General features: G+C 41.1%; 2 protein-coding genes across 4 annotated transcripts; both read left to right on the forward strand.

The window, feature by feature from the left end:
* The first annotated feature begins 8,870 nt into the window (after positions 1-8,870).
* Positions 8,871-21,336, forward strand: top2a (DNA topoisomerase II alpha). Its single transcript, XM_080048486.1, has 35 exons — positions 8,871-9,005; positions 9,973-10,119; positions 10,247-10,337; positions 10,463-10,526; positions 10,703-10,848; positions 10,993-11,090; positions 11,178-11,390; positions 11,545-11,718; positions 12,060-12,161; positions 12,292-12,429; positions 12,529-12,667; positions 12,772-12,929; positions 13,335-13,460; positions 13,666-13,776; positions 14,072-14,177; positions 14,314-14,423; positions 14,641-14,733; positions 14,814-14,928; positions 15,020-15,141; positions 15,356-15,504; positions 15,636-15,867; positions 15,963-16,097; positions 16,257-16,457; positions 16,576-16,771; positions 16,894-16,985; positions 17,107-17,256; positions 17,363-17,446; positions 17,689-17,901; positions 18,056-18,176; positions 18,685-18,852; positions 19,201-19,384; positions 19,479-19,534; positions 19,622-19,741; positions 20,057-20,286; positions 20,769-21,336. Exons 1-35 carry the CDS (start codon positions 8,988-8,990, stop codon positions 20,916-20,918), a joined length of 4,752 nt encoding a protein of 1,583 aa, XP_079904612.1. The 5' UTR covers positions 8,871-8,987; the 3' UTR covers positions 20,919-21,336.
* Positions 21,337-21,521: 185 nt separating this feature from the next.
* On the forward strand, positions 21,522-25,942 carry LOC307266489 (gap junction delta-3 protein-like). 3 transcript variants are annotated; one of them, XM_080048525.1, is made up of 2 exons: positions 21,522-21,570; positions 22,991-25,942. In XM_080048525.1, the coding sequence occupies exon 2, from the start codon at positions 23,201-23,203 to the stop codon at positions 24,029-24,031; it is 831 nt and encodes a 276-aa protein (XP_079904651.1). In that variant the 5' UTR covers positions 21,522-21,570; positions 22,991-23,200; the 3' UTR covers positions 24,032-25,942. The 3 variants fall into 3 exon arrangements, with proteins under 3 accessions (XP_079904651.1, XP_079904652.1, XP_079904653.1); XM_080048526.1 differs by lacking the exon at positions 21,522-21,570 and adding an exon at positions 22,097-22,278; XM_080048527.1 differs by lacking the exon at positions 21,522-21,570 and adding an exon at positions 22,510-22,529.
* The last annotated feature ends 532 nt before the right edge of the window (positions 25,943-26,474 follow it).

The raw sequence follows: 26,474 nt of genomic DNA on the forward strand, positions 1-26,474 counted from the left end.
CTTTAACTTGCAACACACACTCTTAATGCAACCATAATCATATTTCAGTGCTTTTAGCTCCGTCCAGTCCGGTCGATTCCTCACTCGATGCCAATCTCGATTACTAGAAATGATCTTTCTGTTCCTTAGAGTGCAACAGTGCGCTTGGCAGATTTCCAGTCTACCTGAAGAAACCCATTTAGCTCCACAGTATAATGTAGTTGTATTACCTGGAGAGCTGCGCTGTGCATAATTGTTACACAAGAGAGGTCAGATCGTTTGAGAGTGTAATGGCATTTAACGTACAGTATGTTAAAGAGAAGGGAGGGTTTGATCTCATATTCATTGGTGTCAGTTTAAATTATCTTCAAGATTTACTTCAATATTCATTATCATCAACATGAACCTCAACACCAAAGAAACAATGATCCACTAACTTTCATTTCTATTCATCACAACAAAAGCTGAGGATATTTGAGATGCAATATTAAAACGTAATAACAGATGGTTAAGTATCTGCTCCTAATAAGTGGTGGAAAATTAACTCAGCAGGAGAGGAGATAAAATAGATGCCTCGTGGAAACTGGCTACCCCTGTCAAGTTTAGTCTTTCATCCTGTTTGAGTGAGAACAATCCAGTGCTCGGTTCCAGCGCCAATCCCACATTGGTATTGGGAAAACACATGCTGAAATGTGTAGATAAATGCAATGTCACACACAAACAAAGGCACATGAAAAAAACAAAACAACACATATAGGATACAGTAAACACACGCACATAGATACATTTACACATACACATACACACTCACGTCTTTTTCGCTTTCCCTCTCCTTTTCATGATTTGTTTCTCGGCAAGTGCTCGACCATGAGATTGTCCAGTGGATCAGAGCACTCCCCAAAAGGTGATTCGGTCAGTATTTTGGTTCTCTTCTATCAGGTCCTTCTTGCAGCTCCTTAAACTTATGCTGTGCTGCGCGAGAGAGAGCCGCTCTGGCAGCCGCGAAGCGCCACTGGAAATGCTCCCACAGTTCACAGTACGCTACTCGCTCAGTGCTGTCTCATAGTTTCCACGCAACCAAACTAGGCAACATTACCGGAGACGCCGTACTTTGACAAGGACGCGGCACGAAGGCAATAGGCCACTGTCATCTCATTGACTCTGATCCTGCATGTTGCAAAAATAAATAAATAAAAATAACATGAAGTTTAAAATGGCAGGCACATGGCGCGCAATGCATTTACGCACAACCTTGATGGCTGGATATGTGGCTGCTGGGAAGATCCGAGTGATGGAAATGCATTTATACAAACATGTAAGGGCTGGTTGCATTTTTTCATAAGCATCTGTTGATTTTTGTGAGTGAAGTGGATTTAAATCTGCATGCATCAGGTGCCAGTGAAGTAAGCAGTAGGCCTACCCCTCCCTCCCTCCCTCTCTCTCTCTCTCTCTCTCTCTCTCTCTCTCACACACACACACACACACACACACACACACACCCCACCCCACACACACACACACACACACACACACACACACACACACACACACACACACACACACACACACACACACACACACACACACACACACACACACACACTCAGAGATACACACAGAGAAGTGATCTCATACACAGTGATGTGCTCGTCATACATGGGTTCATTGGGGCAACAGCCTACTGTAAGCACTTTTGATCTGAAGCTTGTTGTTTTTAAAACATGCAGCATCCTGGCTGCCAGGGCGGTGGATCTTTGGCCGTCCCCGGGCCCCCTTTTCCTGCCTGCTGCCAGCCGATAAGGAAGTCCAATCAAATCCACTATAAATACAGACGTTCATGGGCACTGGCCTGGGACAGTTTGCCAAGAAGCCAATCATAAGGTATTAATGGAATTAAAATCAATAAAGTGAGACACTCCACCCAAACTGTCTCCCTGGTGCTCTGGGATGACAGACTGTGAATGATTAACTGGAGCTAGGGGTTTTCTTTAATTCTTTTTTTCAGCAGTGCTGTACTGAACGTCTATTGTGACCTGTACGAGTTAGCCTTTTAAGGCTCTCTATTATATTTTTTGTCCCTGTGTAATGCTGCTTATAAGGAAAAAATCCAGTACTTTTCAGGTTTGTACTTCTTGTCCTCGTTTTCAACAATGTCAGTTGCATTAACCAAGCCCATCAATCTCCCAATGACCTCTGTTTGCAGTTGTCACAGTTTCTTAGGGGTTATTTCATTATTTATTTCTGTATTTTTTATCAATCTTGGCGTCCTTTCATGTAGACGAGTCCTATGTCAATTCTGGGTGAAATGACTTTCAAATTTTCAATTGATTTTATTTTATGCTCGCATGGTACATATCCCTTAACAGATTAGTTAAATTCATTGTTAGGTGCTCATTTCAAAGTAAAGCTTGTTGGTGATGTGGGTGACAGTAAGGACAACAGGAAAGGAAAGCATGCTTAATATTGATCTTAAAACGCAAGATTTTAATGCAATGGTTATAATATTTCAGTGCTCTCTGGTTGTATTGGTTAGTGTACGGTGAGACCCATTAGAGCTTACTGTAGCAATGCGGTTCAAAACAAATTGTTTTCATTATCCCTGTCTCATTTGGACATGTCATCTATTAGTTGGACACTACTGCATTGTACTTACCATCAATTATTTAGAGACTTCATGGGGCACACTGCTGGAAACATTTTAAACTGGTATAGAGCTGAATCCACGTCTTACAGATCAAAAAGACATTTTTGTTTGTCACTTTAGAACATCTTCATCACATGACTTTATGTTGGACTTTTCAGTCGCATTTCTTGTTCCCCTGTAAACTGACAGTGATTTGCACCATGTTACACTGACCTGTAGATATATTGGCCAAAGTCATGCCCAAAAAAATTATTTTGTAATTTTTTCATTCAGGTTTTTCCCTTGGTATGACATTGTACGGTTGTCTGAACGATTTATTAATAAAACCACCATAATACATCTGTGTAGCTCAGTCCCCATGAGAAACACATATAACTTGGTGTTGCTGCTCTATATTCACCCCTTTTTACAGCCCTGAGCTTGCGAGGCTGCTCTTGTCAATTAGAAGACGATCAGATAGGTGGAAGAGCATATGACAGTGAAACAGCAGAAAATAGGATTACCGTGCTCATCGACGGAGGAGAGTGCACTTGCAGTTAGTCTTCCCCGGCTTTATCAGATTACTTCAAATGCTTTGCTACGGTTGGAAGCAAGATTGGCGCTGTATACATTATCAGCCAAGCATTAGTCCTCCCAATAGACCACACTTTCAAGTGGATCAAAGTGACTTTTTTCATCTTGGCTTTGTGTCTCTCCAAGCTTGTCAAGTATTGCAAAGCAGGCTCGGGCATCCTCTCTGTTACCCTGATGCCAGTAAATGTGGCATATGGCAAGTGAACATAAATCAATGAAGCTGCTTGGGAATTTGCCTGGGAAAATACTAGAACCAGAGTATTACAATGTGGGAATGTCATGCCATTAGCCTTTTTTTTCTTGTGTGTTCTGAGTTGCAGTGGAACAAAGGGACTTTTTCTTTTTCATTTTCTATCTCACTCTGTCTTCCATGCACACTCAAACGCAAATACATTCATACATACATTCTTTGGCACACACAAAGACACACACACTCTCTCTATCTTTGGCTCCCAGCTTTCTCCTCGTCCCTGAGTAAGATCAAAGTCCTGCCTTGTCTTTGTGAAAACAGCATTACTCCTGCTATATTTATTTATTTCCGTACCTGTCCTGAACGTTTTTAATCAAAAGTGGACAGAAATATGCAGCCTATCGAAATAATTTCCCTGCCACTGCCAGTAACAAAGGGGTAAGCTCTCCTCCCTGTTAAGGTCCTTGTTCTTGAAGTCGGATATCATTGCCATTAAGGGAACAATGGACTGGCAATATCAAAATAGCTATTGATCCTTGTTGGATTCCCCACTGATGGGGCTATGGCTCCCTTAGTCTTGCCATCCACGAGTGTTAAGGCCTTCAAATCTGCAGCAAAAGCAGATCATGAATGGCCTTGTGCCCCGTGGACATATTCTAATTGGTTGATGTTGTTTGTTGCTCATTTTTGACTGAAGGTGTTCAAGGTGAATAAAAACCGTAAAGGCAGAATACGTTTCAATTTTCAAAAATATAGCTAGGCTGATTGGATTTTCATTTGTTTTTCAGATATGTGGCCACAAACCAAGGTACTTTGGAATTTTTTTTTGACCTGATGATGATGGTGGTCGATGAAAAGTCAGGGGTTCGCCAAAGGTTTTCCAATTAATACTGTGGGGAATTGCAGGAATGTCTGTACAATTATTATAAACCTCATGTTGGGGATTGGTTCAATCACCGAAAATAGTAAGCATTAGGAGGGAAGATCAAAATCTATACAAAAAACGTCTTGGCAATCCATTCAAAACGTCAGATATTTGTGTCCAGACCAAAGCGTTGGACGACCCAACAGACCACCATTGTCATCAATAGAGCCATACTGTTCGCATGGCTAAAACAGCTAACAGGAGATACACTTCCTCTTACAACAGGTGTGAACAATAAGCGGCGTGGCTAAAGTGTGATGTATGGTATCTTAAATGTTAAATTGTTGTAGTTCTCTGCCGAGACAGGATGGAGGTGGTTGAAGGCGCTTTCCAATGCCCTTTCAAAGTAATTAATAATTCTTAGTGTTTCATTGTGTTTCCCGGGCATATTCACAATGACAGCTAGGGAGGGGTGTTCACATTAAAGGTCATGTTATGGACCTCCAAGTAGACTGCTGGATATGTGACAAGAGACCCAACAACCTTTCAGAGCTGTTAATGTTAGAGGGTGACTGTAGATGTAATGCTCTCCCCGAATCACTGTTGGGGTGTGTGTGTGAAGTTTATGGTATATTAAAGTTTTAAATATTAACGAGGGACATATTAAAGTATATTACCAGCGCTTTTTATTTGTCACATATGGTTGCTCTTCTCAGTTATGTATTTTTACTGTGAGCATCTGTTTGCTGTTTTCAATCTGTATGCTAAGCTAACTGTCCCTGCTGGCTATGTTTGATGGAGGGTTAGATAAAATGTCGACCTATTACATGTGAGATCAACAACTGGCAATTTGACTGTAAGACTATAGTAGTCTTACATTTGAGCTCAGTGCATGTATGTCAAAAGCAACAATAAAATGGCTCTATGTTTGCTTACTCAGCTCAGTTGGAAGCTGTGGTTGTTATTCCGCCACCCTAATATCTATAAAGTAGCACTCTCCTTTTACATCACAAGACATCAAGCGGCACCAACAACAGCCTCTTTAGAAAGCTTTCAACAAATCTATTACACATCAAGATTCCTTCTCACAGACAGTGAAGCCGTATCAGGCCTCAGAAACACAGGGCCATCAATAAATAAACAGGAAGGCCGGTGGTACTGTGACGTGGACCCGGGGTGTCCATCTATTTTGCTTACGTCACTCAACAACTTCAGATGGTTGACTATTTTTGGCTGCCAAGTACTTATCATTCCCTCAACAGTAGATACAAGAAATCCTGTGTAAGTGCATTACGGGGTTAAAATAGTCATGGCATATAGTGCAAACTGCAATTTTAAATTGGCAGAAGAAGCGAAAAGCATCAACAAAATATATAATATTATATCCTTTCTCTCCGAGAGTAAAAATAAAAGTAGATCACTTCTTATTTCTCAGTGTGAAAGCAGGCAGAAACAAAGGATTATTTCTACATTTGCGTTTTTTTGTAAAAATGTAACAAATGAGATACAATGTGTTCATTTGTGAGCTTCAGAGAGGTGCTGAAAGGCTGACTTTGTATCATTAAGCCAGAGCCAGGCTAGTTGTTTCCCCTGCCACATGTCTTTATGATAAATGAAAAGTTATAGTCGGTCCAGCTGAAGCTTCATATTTAACAGCCAGACTCTTGACAGTGGTTTTGATCATCTCATCTAACTGTCAGCAACAATATGCACATTTCCCAAAATGTCAAACTGTTCCTTTAATATGATAATCTCAAAGTATTTTGAGTTCACAGTATGATGCTTCTGTATAGTTTAGATAAGGAGATGTTTTTAAAGGTATACCAATGATACAGCACAATCATCTCTCAACATTGCTCCCATTGACAATATAGGAAAAGTACAACATTCGGGTACAGATCGATAAAAATGTTTTACTCTTTTGAAGGTAGCATACCCAGTCTCTTGTGTTTGACGCTTAAAATAAGGATGAGTGCAACTGACACGTTCGATTGTATTTTCATAAGGGGAGATCAATCATTCTGTTCCGGCTGAAGGTGCCAAGTGCAAAATCAAAGAGCATTGTGTGTTTTTCGCAACTTCATTCATGCGTGTACTTGTGAGTGGGTGTTTTTTTTATTGTTGTGTACATCCACTCCACTACATCCGCCGGGCTACAGCTCAAGCTCCTCAGCCCTATTATTATCATGCCAAGGTCAGATGAGTGGGCAGCATAGCAGAGGAAGGCAGATAAGAATGGTCGAACAGTTTGGTGAATCAAGTTACTGCCTATCCAATAACCGATAGCCACTAACACCATACATGTAAAAGCCCCGTGTTATAGCATTGAATAATAGCCACTGTCTTGTGTCTCTGTAGTGCTTTAAAAAAACAAAGCATGAATCGTTTTACATCAGCTGAACATCGGCTGTAAGTCACCAAGGAAATATTCTTCCCAAGAATACACAGCTACAAAACCACGTCAGTTGTTGAGGGCTATTGTGAATCCATAACAGCACACTTCTGGGGAGAGATAACCCATAGATAACCCATTAACCACTAAGTAGCTTTTAGACTGCATCATCATGTAGCCTACACTGGGTGTGCATGTGTGACATGTGGGAGATTGGAGGAAATGAGGCACAGAGAGAGAGAGAGAGAGAGAGAGAGAGAGGTGGGGGAAGAGAATATTGATAAACGGAGCAAAACTGAAATTGAACACTTGAATTATTTCTTGTAAGTAATTGTTTGTACATTTGTACATTATAAAAACACGTAATAGTTTGATCCCGAAGTGACCAAAAAGGTTCACAGCAACAATGGTATTATCACTGGGCAATACTGGGTAAAAAAGGTGTTCTTCTCTTCCTTAAAAAAAAGAGAAGAAATCTGCCCCCAAGTTAGAATGGCCTGTTCTCTCAGCTTTTCTTCAGGGTGGGGAGTGTGTAAAGGGAAAGGCATAATGTAGCCTCAATGAACCTCAGCCAACTGAATCTTGATAGCAGTGTTGAGCTTATTGTGGTGAGTGCTAGTTTGGCTGCAGCATCCAGATCACAGTCTAACAGTCAGTGTACTTGCATAACATAAAATGTACCAACATTAAGTAGTGACTTAACTGGTATGGCATATCTTAAACTGTATAGTGACTACTGTTGAATTCCTAGCATTTGGAGCAAAGTATCTCCTTGTATTTGTACATGAAATATTTACTTCTCGAGCATAATCTCCTTTGTGAGAAGCAGCTGTCACCTGCTGTACTTTGGCTGGTACGAGTAGGCTACATTGTTTGTTTGATGGACACTTTTAGAAAAAGGTGTTCAATTATTTGCTGACTTTGCAGGTGCAGTTTCAATTAAAGATGTAAATAAGGTGCAATGTGAAACATATGTTGAATATTGAGGCTTCTCTTATCTCTATGAATCCTTGAATGGCATTAGGCAGATGTAACTGTCCCAGATTCCTGCAAATCCTGCAGGGGAAAAAGCATTAAATAAACAAACTAAAAACAGGCCTATGAGTTGGCAACCAATTGAGCCTATGCAATATTTTATAATGGAAAGAATAAAATTGTACGGGCAGACGATAAACTGTATTTGGTCAAAGCCCAAAATCTCTCTCTATGTCATTACTTTGATAAAGGCAACATTTATTATATAATACAGGAAAACACTTGATAAGCTCTTTAATGAAAATGTGTATTTAGTTGAACCTTCTAAAAAGTATAAAAGGCCTGCTGTATTTGAGCTATACTATATGGCTACATACTGTGTATATGACATAAGCCTACAGTGCAGCAAATTAAACAACGTGCAATAGCGCTGAATTTCAAGTTTTATGGTGTTCACATCTGTATCCAGTGAATGCTGTGGAAAGTGTAGCCTTTTTATACATACCCGCCCCAAGGGTAAAAGTGTGATTGCAACACTGCTCACCCAATAATCCACTCCAAACACCTTTGAAAACTCAGTCAGCACAATTAGCTCCAAGTCCTTGTTTATAATGTGCTGCAATACAGACAAAACCATTAAAAAAAAACACTAAAAAAGCACATCACTGTTCGTATATCCTAGCCTACTTGTATGAGCTCAGTGGTGCATGTATGCATGTTGTAATATCAGCTTTTATTGGGAGAGGATTGATCTTGATTCTATTTTGTGCAACATTTTCTATTCGACCAACTAAATTGTTACACTTTTGTATTAATTGTGTATCATATTAAGATGGCATTATGGGCAGTTGGGCTTATATAAACCATGCCATGACAAATAATAATCACTCAATCAGTAATGGATTAGCCAATTAATTAAAAATCATAATTTAAGTTTTCATGAAGAAAAACAAAATACTTCCTTCCACTTTTCATCTATTTTCTCAGTTTTGATGATTGTGTCATTCAGCCTATTTTGCACGTATGACGTTCTAACTTTTTCAGTTTTTGGAAGCTGATTGGCTGGGAGCCACAACGCAGGCGGGCTCCTTCCTCTTCAGTCGTCGGTGATTTGTTGTTCACTTCAGAAGGCGGTTTCCAGTTCCTCATTGAAGGTAAACGTCAGAAACCCCTTCGTCTGATTGGTCAATATAGCTGGCGGGAGAAGTTTTCCTCCAATTTTCGAATTTTCAAACAGTCAGAAGATAGGTCAGTGCAGCGGCAGCCAGACAACAACTTTTATTAGGAATAGCCGGGAGTCGGTTTGCTAGCGTTAGTTGTAAACGCAGTCGTTTAAAAGAGCCAGGGCTTAGCAGTAAATATAAGGAGGATGGCTGAACCACTGAAGGTAACGTTATTGTCATTTCGATATTTGCAGTTAGTGCTCGTAGGCTATTAGCTACAGTGAAACTTAGCAACGATAAGCTAGCTAGCATAGTTTAGTAGGCTACATTAACTGAACTATCCTTTCTTTATATGTCCATGGAACTATCGCATGGAACTATCGTTGACGATATTTAACGGCGTGATGTTAGACGCAAACATGCAAAACGGGTCAAGAAAACAACAGTGTTAAATGTGTCCCTTATCAATAACGCAATATACCCCCCTCAAGACACATGGCACAACATCAAATGTGATGCAGGCCATGTTAATGTTATGTTCTTCAAGCCTAACCATCTAACTAGTAACTCGTCAGCTTAAATATAGTATACGTATTACGCTAAAGTTCCGGGACCGTTATTGTACTCTAGCCATTTTACTCGTCTCCTAGCGTACCATGTCGCACACACAGAATGTTGCATTAATTTAGGATCCGCCGTTTTATTTGAATTGAACATTTTAGCTAGTGATGTAACGTTAGTTCATTGGATTGACAACGGGGGGACTTTTCTCAGCATGCATATGAAATATTTTTTTGTAATTTTAAATATTTAACAGGACGCTTTTGGTCACCAACACTGGTGTGACCTCGTATGTGACCTCGTATTGGAGGGGTAAATGCAGATCATGTGGACTGCATTTGTAATCTTTTAATAATGTTTTTTAAAAAAAAAAAAAAAATATCTCTGCAACTTCAATTGGGTGTCACATAGACTATGCACTGATATAAGACATCTTTTATGTTTTGTTCACAAAATCACGTGGAGTTCAGTTTTTTTTACATCCAAACTCAATATAGAAGTAATCACAATATAAACTAAGCTGTTAGGAGCCAGTGGGATATGATGGAGGTTACCTGTAACACACTGGAACCTCTTGACTACAATGCAAGGGTATTTACATAAAAGATAACCACATTTCGTTCCCAACAGAACTTCTTTGAAAACAAGCCGGTGGGTAAGATGAAGAAAAATCCTGACCGGCTATCCGTGGAGAGGATCTATCAGAAGAAGACGCAGTTGGAGCACATCTTGCTCCGACCTGACTCTTACATAGGCTCTGTAGAACCTGTCACCCAGGTAAGAAATCACTCTCTGAGATATTATCTGAAGATGAAGCAGAGGTTCAGAATTTTGATTGGGAGAACAAAGCATTAATGGTTTATATAATGGGAATCTGTGCTTGAACTTTGCTTTTTTTCCTCAGCAAATGTGGGTGTATGATGACGAAGTTGGACTGAACTCCCGTGATGTGACGTTTGTGCCTGGGCTTTACAAGATTTTTGATGAGATCCTTGGTGAGTAAATGGCACTACGTGCTGCTTAATGTAAATAGATAAAATTCTGGCCATCCCATGTCTAAAATTGCTATACAAGAGCAATTTCTTATTTTTTTTAAATGTATTTTATTTTATTCTCACAGTAAATGCAGCTGACAACAAACAGAGGGATAAGAGCATGTCCTGCATCAAGATCAGCATTGATGTGTGAGTAATGTATTTAATTAATGTTATTTAATATTGCACACAATTGAGATCTCAAAAATATCTTAAGTGTCCCTTTTGCTTGGAAGTGGTTGAAATAACCCCAGCTCATATTCAGCTCAACTTCATTATTTGGTATCACAGAGGCACATGATGAAATGTGTGTGTTCTCCTCTTAGTGAAAACAACACCATCAGTGTGTGGAATAATGGGAAAGGTATTCCTGTGGTGGAGCACAAGGTGGAGAAGGTCTTTGTGCCTGCTCTCATCTTCGGACAGCTCCTCACCTCCAGTAACTATGACGATGACGAGAAGAAAGTCACTGGTGAGACCGATTTGTAGAATTCTGAATACTTATTTGTTTTTATTTATAACAGTGCATATAACAGATTGATGTATTTAAAGAAAATTGGACTGTTGCTTTTCTTATACTTTAACCTACATCTTCATATTAAAACTTGTTTTTTAGGTGGACGCAATGGATATGGTGCGAAGCTTTGCAACATCTTTAGCACAAAGTTTACTGTTGAGACTGCTTGTAAAGAGTCAAAGAAGTCATTCAAGCAGGTAGGGGTGGTTGTTGAACCACATTTTCCTTTAATGTAATCATTGTCACTTCAAAGCAGAATATTTTTTATGTTCATGTTTCCACAGACTTGGTATGATAACATGGGCCGAACAGGGGATTCTAAGATTACACCCTTTGAGGGAGAGGAATACACGTGCATCACCTTCAGGCCAGACCTGGCCAAGTTTAAAATGACCATTCTGGACAAAGACACCGTGGCTCTTATGACCAGGAGAGCTTACGACATTGCCGGAGCCTCCAAGGGTGTCCGTGTGTTCTTCAATGGCAAGAGACTGCCGGTAAGTAAGCTTAGATGAGGAGGATCAGTCCTTTTCTACAAGGGCTCTCTCTCTTTTTCTTTTTTTTTCTTTATGTTTATTTTGCTAGCCTTTGCATAATCTATAAGAGTTACATTTTGTGATAAAGACTGAGTGAACCAATCTTGTACTCCAGATCATAGGTTTCCGTAACTACGTGGACATGTATGTGAAAGACAAGGTGGACGAGGTCGGCACTGCCCTCACCGTTATCCACGAGATCGTGAATGAACGCTGGGAGGTCTGCCTCACCATGAGCGAGAAAGGTTTCCAGCAAGTCAGCTTTGTCAACGGCATTGCCACGACCAAGGTAATGTCATTCTATTAGATATTTTGTTTGTGTTTACACGTAACGGAATGATTGATTGAGGCGTGGGTTGTGACCTCCACGTCAAAGCAATTGTTTAATTTTTGAAGTAGTCTGTTGGAATGCTGTTCGCCATATTTTAATTTTATTTGATGCTGTCAGCCCTGCTTAAATTTACTTTTCAGAGCAGCTAAGAAGCTTTTTAAGGCTGAACTAGTAGACCAGGTTCTATTGGTAGCTAAGTTCATGTTTGGCTTTTCTTCAAGCCACTTTGTGTCACTATGTTGAATGCTTATGACATTTATTCTCTCAACGGTATCTTATGTATTTCCTCTGGACCTCAGGGAGGGAGGCACGTAGACTATGTGGCGGACCAGGTGGTGAGCAAGCTCATTGAAGTGGTGAAAAAGAAGAACAAAGCTGGGGTGGCCGTGAAGCCTTTCCAGGTACAGTCATTTTATTACAACCTCAAGTTTGATATTGTGTCATCACATTAAACTCATAATTGCTGGAGCGATTCTATGTAGCTGCAAGCAAAATGTATAACTTTGTATGCTTCGCTCCCTCTCTATCCAGGTGAAGAACCACATGTGGCTGTTTGTCAATTGCCTGATTGAGAACCCCACCTTTGACTCTCAGACCAAAGAGAACATGACACTGCAGCACAAGACTTTTGGGTCCACTTGTTCTCTCAGTGACAAGTTCATCAAACAGGTGCTAATGAAATAGCCCTGGCATCATGACATTTCAGTCCAATAAGTGTAATATTTCAGACTTCACTCATTCCTCTTCATTTTCTTTCATTCTCCATAGGCCACATCCTGTGGGATTGTGGAAAGTATCATGAACTGGGTGAAATTCAAGGCTCAGACGCAGCTCAACAAGAAATGCTCAGCTGTGAAACACACCAAAATCAAAGGGGTGCCAAAACTGGATGATGCCAATGATGCCGGTAATGTTTACCAAGCTCTTTTTTCTTTCATACAGTCTGATGTCATGATATAGCAAATCTAGCAAAGCTGCCATCATTTTTGAATTAACATTGTTCTCCGGCAGGTGGGAAGAACTCCATCGGCTGCACACTGATCCTCACTGAGGGAGACTCAGCCAAGACACTTGCTGTGTCCGGGCTGGGAGTGGTCGGCAGGGACCGCTATGGCGTCTTCCCTCTCAGAGGAAAAATGCTCAACGTCCGGGAGGCCACACTCAAACAGGTAAGGCCCCATAGTCATTTAAAGGTAACTGCAGGGTTCTGCAGATGCATATATCTCTGGAAGGGGCAGGCTTGCGTATTCTTACATTTTAAGCCTTAAAGATTTCTTAAATAGGACTTTGATTGGTCTTAATATTAGTTTGAATTATTAAAATAATCCTACTTTAACTCCAGTCTTACTTTTAAATGTGTTGGGGAAACAAAATGTATTGTAAAAAATACACATTCAACATAGAATTCATGTTGAAATTCAATAACTTAATTTACTTTGCAAATAAATTGAGTGGCTTGTATGGACACTGATGCATAAGAAGAGCACAAATATAACAATGTGGTCATTTAGAGAAAGCCGTATGTATGTCATGTTGTAGCTAAGACTAAAAATGGTTTGATCTTTCCTCCTCAGATTATGGAGAACGCTGAAATCAACGCCATCATTAAGATCCTCGGCCTTCAGTACAAGAAGAACTACAGCGACCCAGATTCCCTCAAGACTCTGCGTTACGGCAAGATCATGATCATGACAGATCAGGTGGGCCAGCAATTTGATTTGATCTTTATTCTTCATCTTGTACCTCTTTTACTTTGACCTTTTTGTGTATCAAAGAGCAATTACATTCTGCTTTTCAACATCATCACCCACTTCATTATAAGTGCAGTGTCACATGTACAAGTGGTATTAATCTGTACTTTTACAGATAATATGACTTGTTAATGTTTTCCTGTGATTGTGCCAGGATCAAGATGGCTCCCACATTAAGGGCCTGCTGATCAACTTCATCCACCATAACTGGCCGTCGCTGTTGCGCCACAACTTCCTTGAAGAGTTCATCACCCCCATCATCAAGGTACACAGTCAAACTTAAGGTCTCACAGTCAAACCCAAGGATATTAGGGCCGCGTTCGACGGGAAATAGTGTAAAACAAATCAGATGTCTTTACCTGACAGATGTCCAAACATTGTGTTTAGTCCACCTGAATTTGAACCAACGCTGCCATCTGGTGGCATAACCATGCAAAACAAAGAAGTGAATGTTTTTCACAATAACTGTCTGTAAAAAAATTATGACTGTCAAATGATATCCATTTTTAATGTTAAACATTCAACGTGAAGTGATTGCACACTTATTTCCCTTTCTTTAGGTAACTAACAAGAAAACCCAGATGTCCTTCTATAGTATCCCTGAATTCGATGAATGGAAGGACGCCCAGGCCAGCACAAAATCTTGGAAGATAAAATACTACAAAGGTTTGTTGTAAACCCCTGTGTGGTAGTAAAAATGACAAGTAAGCAACCCTTCATATCTGGCCATTGTCACAGTTGTAGCCTACTGTGTCGTTGAAATGCTGGAATCTTAAGAGTTTCTCTTCCTTCGTCCTTCCAGGTTTGGGAACTAGCACATCGCAGGAAGCTAAGGAGTACTTCTCTGATATGCAGAAACACCGTATCCCATTCAAGTACGCCGGACCTGAAGACGATGAAGCTATCACCCTTGTAAGATCATGTTACCCATATGTTTGTTTGGCTCATTCCTCAGCCAACATGATTGAACCCCTTGGGAGGATCACAAAACATTTGATTTGAAAGTTTTAGACATTTTAGTTTATCCTTTCAACTCACTACAGGATACGCTGTTGGTTTACAACATTTTCTAGCTAGGGTAAATTAGTTGTTGGCATCTTGTTCTTAAATATTTAATTTTTTTGCCCAGGCCTTTAGCAAAAAAAAAGTAGAAGAGCGAAAAGAGTGGCTCACCAACTTCATGGTGAACAGGCGCCAGCGCAGAGAGCACAACCTGCCTGAGGTAAGGACTCATCCATTTGTAACCTCTATGTGCTCCATTGCTGTTTTCTTTTAATCACTAAACATTTGATCTCTTTACAGGACTACCTGTATGGGCAGGCCACTACGTCCCTCTCCTACAACGACTTTGTCAACAAGGAGCTGGTGCTTTTCTCCAACTCTGACAACGAGAGGTCACTCCCCTGCATGGTGGACGGTGCGGGAAATGATTATTATCACAGAGGAAAACATTTGTAATTTGTGACAGTGGTCTAATGAGTGTCTGTCTGCATTTGTGCGTATGTCAGGTCTGAAGCCAGGCCAGAGGAAAGTGCTGTTCTGTTGCTTTAAGAGGAATGACAAGCGGGAGGTGAAGGTGGCCCAGTTGGCCGGCTCGGTGGCTGAGATGTCGGCCTACCACCATGGAGAGGTGAGGCTACATTAATACCATCACGTCGTCTGCTAGACCTGGACATATTTATAAAGTTTCTGCTTTGATAAAAGTAACTTATTTGGAGAAAAATAAATGCAAAACAGCATCTCACAGCAAATTAACATTGTAACAACTGTTCCTCGTTAGCCATTCTAGCAGCTATCTTGATAATACAGCTCATTTAATCCCCCCATTTATTCAAATTTTCCAGGTCTCTCTGATGATGACCATTGTGGGTTTGGCCCAGAACTTTGTGGGAAGCAACAACTTGAGCCTATTGCAGCCCCAGGGTCAGTTTGGAACCAGGTTGCATGGCGGCAAGGACTCTGCCAGCCCTCGATACATCTTCACCATGCTCAGGTTAGCAGCCTTCTTTACAAATGACAAATAATCTAAAGCTCACAGGCCTCTTGCACACATTTGACAAGCTTGAGAATGTGGTGGTTATATGTGATAACCTAAAAAATGACCCTATCTTCCTGTTCCTCCAGCCCTCTTGCCCGCCTTCTCTTCCCGGCCGTGGACGACAACCTTCTCAAGAACAACTATGATGACAACCAGCGCGTGGAGCCCGAGTGGTACATTCCCATCATCCCCACCGTGCTGGTGAACGGTTCAGAAGGTATCGGCACAGGCTGGGCCAGCAAGATCCCCAACTTTGACGTACGAGAGATTGTCAACAACATCCACCGTATGCTCAATGGCGACGAGCCTCTGCCCATGGTGAGGAGAGGAAACTGTTGCTGCTTTTCTGTACAGTAACTTCCGGTCTACATATCATGTATTGAGGGTGTTTTTGTTTTTTTTGTATGTCATAGCTTCCAAACTACAAAGGCTTCAAAGGCACGCTTGAGTGTGTGCTGGACAATCAGTACATGAACAGTGGAGAGGTGGCCATCATTGATTCCACTACCATTGAGATCTCTGAGTTGCCCGTCAAAACATGGACACAGGTGAGTCACTGAAACTCTGTGACATTCCTCCTAAAGGATATATTTAGGATGTCCTATTGTGTACATTGATAACTGCCTGAAACATAGATCATTTAAGTACTTTTGGGACCATATGAATTACTTAGATATGTCCTTTTCATGTTATTCTTTGTGGTCTAGGCCTACAAGGAGAATGTGCTGGAGCCAATGCTGAACGGCACAGAGAAGATCACCCCTCTGATCATAGACTACAAGGAATACCACACGGACACCACTGTGCGCTTTGTGGTCAAGATGGCACCAGAGAAGCTACAGGAGGCGGAGGCTGCAGGCCTCCACAAAGTCTTCAAACTTCAGAGTACCCTCACATGCAATTCTATGGTAATATCCGCAACACCTTTGAACACATAAGGTCCTTTTGTACCTTAGTTCAAAATCTCAAGCATTTCTGAAAGGCTTTACTTGTGTCTGAATAGTCAAAAATTTCTTAAATTTTTAGGTTCTGTTCGACCATGTTGGAAGCCTGAAGAAGTACGAGTCCGCGCAGGAAATTCTCAAGGACTTCTTTGAGTTGAGGATGAAGTACTATGTGCTGAGGAAGGACTGGTTGCTTGGCATGCTGGGGGCAGAGAGTGCCAAACTCACCAACCAGGCTCGCTTCATCCTGGAGAAAATCCAGGGCACCTTAGTCATTGGTTAGTAGCTCGTTACAATTCTTTGGCTGCAATAAATGGTTTCAGATTTTTAAATTTTTGCTAGAGAGTGTGTTTTTTTCTTTTTATGATTGAAAGTACCAATGTTGTCCTTCTCGTTGTAGAGAACAAGCCAAAGAAGGAGCTGATTCTCATGCTGCAAAAGATGGGCTACGACTCTGACCCAGTCAAGGCTTGGAAACAAGCTCAAGAGAAGGTAAGGACACTTTGAAATCAAAACATTTTTCAGCTCCACTAATAAGGAATACTAAATAATCAGCCCTCTACATTAGACGTATAAGATGTATAACATTATACATTTGTGTACACCCTCTTAGAATGAAGAGGGGCTTGTGGAGGAAGAGGAGGAGGAAGGGGCCGAGAAGGAGGACACCAGCGGACCTGACTACAACTACCTGCTGAGCATGCCCATGTGGTACCTGACCAAAGAGAAGAAAGATGAGCTGTGCAAACAGAGGGATGCTAAGGTTTGATGCTCGGCTGTGTTGCAATCTTACTGCTGGTTGAAACTTGAAATGAAGATTGGTTCATCTTGTGTAAACTTTGTCAATTTCTGATCCAACTGTTTTATAGTTGACAGAGCTGAACATCTTGAAGAAGAAGGCTCCAGCAGACCTATGGAAGGAAGACCTTGCTGCCTTCTCAGAGGAACTAGAGGTAATGCCTCCATATCTGTCTGCACTTGTTTTTTTGTTTTTGTTCAGTAGATCCAGTCATAAGTGCATCAATTCAGTCACATCTGATCAATAACAGTATGTCAATCATAGGTTAAGAAAGGGATTCCTAGTATAACTTCTCACATTGACGATCCCATATGAGCATGCGTGCCAATTTAGAAATGATCCAAGCCTCTGGATAAATCTCCTCCTAAATAATCTTCTGCTCCTTCTTTTGCTCAGAGCTGGGAGTCCAAAGAAAAGGAGGAAGCTGCTATGCCTGTCAAAAAGGGGGGAGCAAAAGGAAAAGGAAAACAAATGAAGTTGAAGGAGGAGACTCTGCCCACGCCGCAGGGACGCCGCGTTGTCCCACGTGTAACCAGCACCATGAAAGCTGAAGCTAACAGGAAGGCTGATATCAAGAAAGGAGAAGGCAAGAGGGGCAAGAAAATCAAGGTATGTCCCCTTTTCAAGTCTCAATAAATCACATAGGAGAAGCATTATTGGGTTTTCACAGCTTTCAGAAACATAATTGATGTATGAGGTTTTTTTTTCCGTGCAGCACTTCCCCCAATTAAAGTGCTTGGCCTTATTTGTTAATGAATTGTAGAGTGAAGATGTAGTGATGAAGATGGAGTTTGATGAGGATGCGGAGAATGCAGCGCCAAGCGAGGAGGTTGGCCTGGCTGCGCGACTCAGCAAGAAAACTAAACCCCAGGCAAAGGAAAAAGGTGAGAATGGCTTCTTTATACGCGTGAAAATGTTACATTGAACAATTTTGAGCTTAATCTGATAATAAATCAAATAAAAAAATTTGAGGTTGCAAGTAGTACCAATGGCCCTTCAGCAATACCTAGTGGCAGCCCTGAAAAATACCTTATCTGTCAACTTGTCTTCTTCCACAACCCTTCAGTGTAAATTTGATTTTAACATTCATCATCTATCAATCTGCAATTTCTGAATTTTACAGCATCAATTATGCCACTCCCTCACCAAGATTAGAAACTGATTAAGTCGTCTAACGGCTTGTGCTGGAACATCATTTATTGCCAACATTCCAACAGCATAAAGATATGCTATGCACATTAAAAAGTTATGTGTTTAACTCCCTTTATCACGTTCTGCACCAATATTTCCTTATTTTTGCCAGCTTGGAGTATTGGAGCATAATAGTGGCTAGACCAACTGTAATGAAGTTTTATTTTGGATTGACAAAAAAACTAAACTTCTCTGCTGTAGTGTCCAAGCCCGGTAAGCAGAGCACTCTTCAGTTCAAGCCTGTTTCCAAAAAGCCCAAGAAGAATCCGTGGTCCGACGAGGAGTCTAACGGTCCGTCAGAAAGTGAAAATGAGATGGAGGAGGAGGAAGTGGCTGTCCCCAGGGAGCGGGTTGAACGCAAAACTAAAGGTGAATATGCTAAGTGGCCCTGACCACCATCATGGTTAGACCGTTGTATCCATAGACATGTTTCCCATCTGTTTACTCATAACATACTGAATACTCAGCCACTGGTGATGTAATCACTGCAGACATGTTTGGGACTTTGAATTAAAACTCTGAAACAGCACATTTCCTGAGGCTAATTGGCTCTGTTATCTCTAGTCACCCCTATCTGATCTTTGAGACAGCTTTGCTATTACTCATCTTTTACGAGCGGATTGTAGTCAAACAAAGTACTCATTCTGACTCTTTAAAAAAAAAAGAAAATCTGCAGTTCATGACAGCATATCTAATTCTGTTGTACTATTTCTTAAGCTGCGGTCAAGTACAGTGTGTCAGACAGTGAAGAGGAATTTGCTGACTGGGGGAAGAAGGATGCTCCTAAAAGGAAAGCTGTCATCAGTGATGATGGTGATTCCAGCTTTGCCCCAGGGCCCAGCGCCATGGCCGACAGCGACGTCGACTCTCCCGACCCATCTCCCAAAGCTCCAGAACCCCCGTGAGTATGAGGCCACAGAAAATATTCTTTTAATGTCTTTTCTAGACATTAAAAAAAGATTTACCTCCAAATAAAATTGTTTTTTTAAATGCAGGAAGAAAGTGGTAAAGACCAAATCAACAGTGAAAAAAGCTGAATCCAAGTCGAGCTGTAAGTATTTTCATCAGACACTCATTTGATCACCTTGAGAAATGTTGGTCTGAGGTTTGATCACTTGCTCTTCATGGCACTTTGCAGCCCAGTCGGATGATCAGGTGCCTGCACCCAAGGCTCCAGTTCAACGAAAATCCAAAGAGACTGCGCCCAAAAAAGCTCCTGCTGCCAGGAAGCCAGCTGCGTCCAAGAAAAAGGCTTCAGGTATGTAAACGAGGCCTAATTAAGTACAGCTCAGTGTGGTTTGTATGTGACACAAGGTGAAGAGCAGTTGCAGGGTTAAATTAGAAAGTAATAACATTATTATTATTATTTTTTTTCTCATCAAATGGTACCAAAAAAAATAGTTACAATTATAATAAGATTGAAGCAATCCTTGTTGTACATTTTACGCCTTGGTCACACTTCTCGTAAGCACATGTAGATTAGACTGTAAAATGCATGATGGTTTAAAAAAGGGAAATTGTATTCATCCTTCCCTTATCTGCATGGTGTGTGCTTCTTGTTCATTTTGTAAAGATGAGAAGCAGCCATCCATCCTGGACGCTCTCTCTAAGCCCAGACCTTCATCGAAAACGGCTACCAAGAAGATCGCCTCATTTGACTCCAGTGACTCCGAGGCCGAATCTAAAGCTCCAGTCACAAAGTCGAAGCCCGTTCTCAAACGGAAGCAGGCTATCAGCGACGACTCTGACAGCTCAGACAACCTCATGTCGCGCCTCAAGGCCAAAACCACTGCCGGAAACAAGGTCAGCTTTTACACTGCACTCCTAATTTCAGAAATGTTCTTTGGGGGTTAAAGGTGCACTGTGTAACTTTGGGTGTGTCAGAGAAGTGAACGTTCACTAAGGTATATTCTTATAACTTTAATAAACAAACTTTCCTCGTAGAAAAATTGGATCCCTGGGACACTGTTTGAAGCTAAAAAGTTGATGTTTCACTGTTGTTTACAGCGGCAGGGCCCGAAGTTTTGTTTACAAACATATTCTAGTCTAGCGTTTGGTTCCAGGTGCCTCAAAATACTTGAGTTTTTATTTATAATGATGTAATTCTTATTATTTAATAATTCTATGTAGAGAAGGTATGTTTCGTAAACTAACTAGACTGCAAAGGTAAACAAATCCCCTCCCCTGAAACTGCACAGTGCACCTTTTTTTTTTTTTTTTAAAGGACCATGAGTCACTGTGAACACCTTTTTTTTTATTTCTGAAAACTTTCTCTGTTCTCATAGAAAACCAAGAAGTGGGATGAGGACGATGACAGTTTCCAGGTTTCAGACAAGGAAGATGCAGCTCCTGTAGCGGCGGCATCGCTGGACAAGCCTGCACGGGCCCGCAAACCTGTTACCTACAAAATGGACTCCTCAGACTCTGACTCTTAAAATGCACTAGTCACTTGCCTCCACTTTGGCCATACTTTTAGGTTTTGTATTAAAAGATGGGTTTTTTTATTGAGTTATACATGTAGTTAGTGTCATGCGATTAATATGGCTTTGCTTTTGTTACTTGAATCTCAAATGCATTTACACTTGTTGCTTAAATGGACCTTATATCCGCAGATTCACTAGAGGAAAAAAAAAGTTCTCATCCTGTCAAACAAAACAAAATTAAGAAAGAAAGAAAGAAAGAAAGCTCTGACCAGATAAATAGTTGGGGAAAAAAGGTATTTTTAACACAACTTACCCATAGGCCTTTTAAAAGCGCTCACCCATAGGCCTTTTGACAATTCTTGACAATTGTTTTTTGTTCGTCTGTGTTTTGTCTTGTAAATATTTCAATGGCTGTTCATTTTGTATTTAGAAAAACAATAAAGTTAACTTTTCTTGTGATTGATTTGTGCATCTTTTTTTTGATAAACAACTCAACATTAGTCCTGCAGCATAGCATGGCTGTGATTTATTTTTGATTTAATTTTTTTTCTCGTCTGAACAAGTCGGGTTCTCAGGAGACTTGATGGGAGGAGCCTTGGATGCATGTGGTAGATAGACTGTGGTGTAACGGGCGTGTAACAGGTTGTTGGGAGCTTTTGAATGGGTGAGTAACATCTTTATTCCCAAGCTATGGACTAATTAGCCTTTGAAAGACTTTGGTGTTTATTCAGAAGTTGTTTGTTCCTATCGATAGTTGAAAAAGAAAGAAAAAGTTCCTTATCTTGTCTTTCAGTACAGAAATGATAACCTGGTTCAAAGTCATAACCTGTTGGCAGTCATTGTAAATGTATTGCCCACTTAGAAGCTTGAACTTCTAAGCACTCAGCTCTATAAATATGTCAGATGTATTGTAGTGCTGCTGATTTCAAAATGAACACTTTCTACAAGTTGTATGTACTTGTATTGACCCTTGGGACTAGGGAATCTGGTGGCACAGCTTTAGACAGATCCCTTCCTGCCACTTCGGAAGCTCTTTGAAATGCTCATCAAGACTTCGCCTTTCTTGGGTAAACATCACTTCTGTCTGGGACTCTTGATGAGTGAAGATTAGGACGTAGCAGGAATTTCCTAAAGTGTTGCCGCCCTCACAATTATAAACCCCAGCAAGCTTTCGAACGCATGCCATTCGGAGGGAGACTGAGAGGAATATAAGTCGGTATGGACATGAGCGTAACGCTTAAACTGGAGTTTTTCTTTTACTATTCCTTTTCTATATCGGAGGACATCTGAGTGGGAAGACGACAAACGAGAAAAGCCGAAACTAGACTTTAAAAAGTTTTTATCTGTTTCATCTTGCACGGCTCTGCATTAGGTAAAGGAAATGCCTCAGAGCTGAACCTGTTTGCTCACCTTGCTGCCATTGGCTCCTTGAAATTCTGCTTCCGAGTAAGGGCCGGCAAGTAGCTCAACCAGCTAGTATACTTCAGCAAGTAGCAGCTTGTAGCTGATTAGAGTAGTCTGTAACTGCTGTGCCCTGAAAGTCAAGTTCAAATGTGTGGGGATTAACCAATATTTGGAAGATACAGTACACTGACCAAGATGAAATGGTCAGCATCTGAAAAGGTCCACAATGACTTGCACCTGTAAAAGAGAGGGAGGGAAACAAGATCATTGCATTGTTCAGAACATCTGTTCAATGAAACTAAAAGCAAATGAGACAATATGTAGTATTTGAAGTGTTTTAAAGGTGGAGTCAACAATTCTGGAGTGTTGTAAATTAATTTCTTGTCAATATCAGTGAAATCTTTTCACAATCTACTATCTTAGTGTGTTCGCACTGAAAAAAAAAAGCCAGTGTTAAAACATAGCCTAGGCTCTGTAAACGGGCATGTTGCTAGCTTATTGTCAGCATACACAAGTTCCTACAGGTAGTGGATTGAGAGGAGATATTCACGGATTTTGACAAAAAGGACTCTTCAGAATTGCTGACTCCGCCTTTCATTTACGGTTGTGATTGTTTTATTTCTTTAGTGACATGCTTGTATTGCAGGTGACATTCCTGTTTGTTTCTATCTTGGTTTCAGGTCATTGGAACCATTTGATGCCTCCACCTGCACCAACCTTTGACCCGTACAATGTGCTGAAGATTTAGTTTCCTTATGAGCAATAAATTGGCCATCATAAGATACAGTTTAGTTTCTTTTTTCCAACCAGAGACAACTTGCTGTGAGACGGGTGGATTCATTTGCCAGACTTCCAAGTAGGCCATACCCCAAGAAGCCCGAGCTGCAGCCATGGGGGAATGGGGGTTCCTCGGTGGGCTCTTCGACAGCCTTCAGGCCCACTCGCCTATGCTGGGACGTTTCTGGCTCTTACTCATGCTCGTGTTTAGGATACTGATCCTGGGAACCGTTGCCAGCGACCTGTTTGAGGACGAGCAGGAGGAGTTTGCCTGCAACACCCTCCAGCCGGGGTGCAAACAGGTGTGCTACGACATGGCCTTCCCCATCTCCCAGTACAGGTTCTGGGTGTTTCACATCGTGCTCATTGCCACGCCCTCCCTCGTCTTCCTCATGTACGCCATGCACCACCACAACAAGAGGGGCAGCCGCTTCCGAGTGGGCCAGATGAGCAGCCAGTACGCCCGGGAAGACCGCCGTCTGAGGAGGCTCTACATCGTCAACGTTGCCTTCCGCATCCTGGCCGAAGTGGGCTTCCTGGTGGGCCAGTGGCTGCTGTACGGCTTCAAGGTGGAGGCCCAGTTCCCCTGCAACCGCTTCCCTTGCCCTTACACGGTGGACTGCTTCACCTCGCGCCCGGCCGAGAAGACCGTCTTCCTGTGCTTCTACTTCGTCATCGGGGTGATAGCGGCCACCTCCAGCATCGCCGAGCTGCTCTACGGCTCCTTCAAGTGGTTCTGCAGGAGCCAGGCGCCATCGCTCCTCGAGGGCTCCTGCACCTCCGAGAACCTGCGCAACCTGAAGCATGAGGAGGCCGAGGGCGGGCAGCAACCACGCAGGCTGAAGGCAGGCTCCATGAGGAGCAGCGCAAGCAGGAAGGTCTCCAGCATCGGCCACAAGCCCAAAGGCGGTAAATATGTGAGCTGCAGAACACTCATGGTGTAAAGAGAGGGCCTCCATCCAAACATCCTACAATGACTTATGTACATCTAAATGATATGACCATATCACTAATTCCTAAATGCAGTGGCCCCGAAAATATGTATTTCACAGTTTAAAGGTGCTACAAGGAACTTTTAAATATTTCTGAAACAGTCTCATTTTTCCTCTGATCATCATAAATGACATCAAACAGGACCATCGGTGCAAAGAGTGCTATTTTGATATAGTTTTTTTAATGCCTTTATCATGGGTACACTCACCCAGGAACTACAGCTAGTGTAGTGAAAACACTACCGCTTTGTCCAAAGGGGGTGCAAGAATTAACACAAACTTAAAAGTTCCTCGGAGCACCTTTTAAGGAGAGTAAGAGTTCTTAATGAAGGGGAGACTAAGGAAGTGCTCGGCAGTCTTAAGATCAGGAAATGAGCAAAGACAAGACGAGACTGGTGGCGCTGATAAGGCGGTGGCTTCGTTGACCTGTTTGGTCTGGTGATTCATTATTACAGACAATAAACAGCTAAATGGCTGGGAAAAGACTTTGAATCATTAAGAGTGACTGCGTATTTCTTTGGAAGAGGACTGATTGCACAACCCCCTGGGCCACACCCTTTGTAACGGAAAAGAAAATCCACCATTAAACAGCATTGAGTGAACGGTGTTATATGTATGAAGATGACAGTCTCCGTAATTTGTTTTCAATAAGGCACCCTTTATAAAAGCTTCATAAGTTGTTACTGATGGCTTTATTAGGATAGATGAATAATTTGATTCATCTTTAAAGAACAATCCGTAGCTCTTAAGATAAATTTGTGATTTGCCAGATGACAAAAAATCCCTTGGACTGATTCGATTTTATTATCTCAACAGCTTTTTAAGTGTTTTTTAATTGCATTTATAGCTTTGTCTATCAAATAAAAAATCTAACAACTGAGCGAAAAAGGATTAAAAAAATATATTTTTGTTAAAACAATTATTGTTAACTTTGAGTAAAGTCATTAGTTATAACCAACTTTATAAAGGATGATTTATGAAATCATGGTACAAGATTCTTTTTTAAACAAGGACAATCACACTTCTACTTCATATCAAATCCCATTATAGAGCATGATCATCATTTATTTGAATAGATAGAGAGATAAAAGGTAAAGGGGAAATGTTTTTATTTAATGAATTATAACTTGAGCTTGAATGTGATCAAGAGCAGTATTTCACAGGTGTGCACCAAGCGCAGCTGGACTGGTGACTCCGGTTTTACTCTCACTATAGTCTTTCACCTGACCAAGAACGCACAGCTGAAAACACTAGTTCGGATACTTTTTTTTACATTAATATTCTTTCGTCCTGATGTGTTTAACTTTTTATGTAATATTTTTTAAACATTACCATATTGTTTCCTTATGAAATGGCTTAAGTAATTATTACCACTTCCGTAGTTGCATTCTTATTTTGTTCTAAGTTAATTGGACTGTTGAGTGTACCTGTGGTACAGTGTGAGATTTATTTAATTTCCCACATGCGGTGTCGGTTCGCTTGAGAGAGAGAAATGGGTATCTGCCAAGCAGCACGTCAGAAACAAGCTGAGTGGCATTTTTCAAATTCCTTGTTGTGTGTGTTGACCAGTGAGCGTGAGGTTAAGCAAATGTTGCTTTGCTCATCCTGCATGTCGAAGACTTCATTTCCTTCTCCCATTTAATATGTTTGATAACATGTTGTCAGTTTCAGCTTGATGTTCAGAAATCGAACCTGTTAGGTAAAACAAAGTAAGTCCATATTCATATCAGATTGTTATGGTATTTTTAGTTAGTTTTTATTATTTAGAGTGAACATGTTTAGAGGAGATATTTAAGACAGATTTGATTCTTAATCATTTCTATTGGGGAAAGCATTTCATTTTCATGTCTTGAACTGCCTGAGAATAAAATGTGGTGATTTGCACGTCCTTGTGTCATGTCAAATGTTGATACCTGCACATTAACTTAAACGACAATATTATTTCCTATGTCCCTGATATAAATGAATAGTCATAGTAGCAGTGCATTGTAAATGCAAATGTGATCTTCCAACTTCTGAGGAAACCATGCTAAACCATCTCAATTGAGTGTAAAATAATGCCAAAATCCACGTTAAAATATTCAAATTAATTTACTAGGGACAAGATATGACCTATAAGAATATCTGGCAAAAGAAAAGCTTTTCGAACAGCATTAAGCAGGTTATCCCCTCTTGCGTCCTTCCTTGAAGTGCATTCTGTCAACAGTGGGTGGCAGCAGTGCAACAGAAAACCATGGATAATGTGCTGCTAATCCTCAGTCAGATGACTTCATTTGTAGCAGCATCCTCTCTTCAGAGTCACCAGGGGGAGATGTTCCTTGCCATCAGCGCATGACACTGACTGCAGTTGTTCATTCATGTATATTATTGAAACATTATAATGTCTTACTCAGTC

The sequence above is a fragment of the Ammodytes marinus genome (genome assembly GCF_949987685.1).
Source record: "Ammodytes marinus genome assembly, chromosome: 20".
NCBI lineage: Eukaryota > Metazoa > Chordata > Actinopteri > Uranoscopiformes > Ammodytidae > Ammodytes > Ammodytes marinus.

Bases quoted from the DNA above. Each gene is read 5' to 3' on its own strand.
- LOC307266489 (XM_080048525.1), top strand. From the start codon at position 23,201: ATGGGGGAATGGGGGTTCCTCGGTGGGCTCTTCGACAGCCTTCAGGCC.
- top2a (XM_080048486.1), top strand. The intron at 14,178-14,313 runs GTTTGTTGTAAA...TCGTCCTTCCAG, and splicing joins GAAGATAAAATACTACAAAG to GTTTGGGAACTAGCACATCG. The intron at 19,535-19,621 runs GTAAGTATTTTC...GGCACTTTGCAG, and splicing joins AGCTGAATCCAAGTCGAGCT to CCCAGTCGGATGATCAGGTG.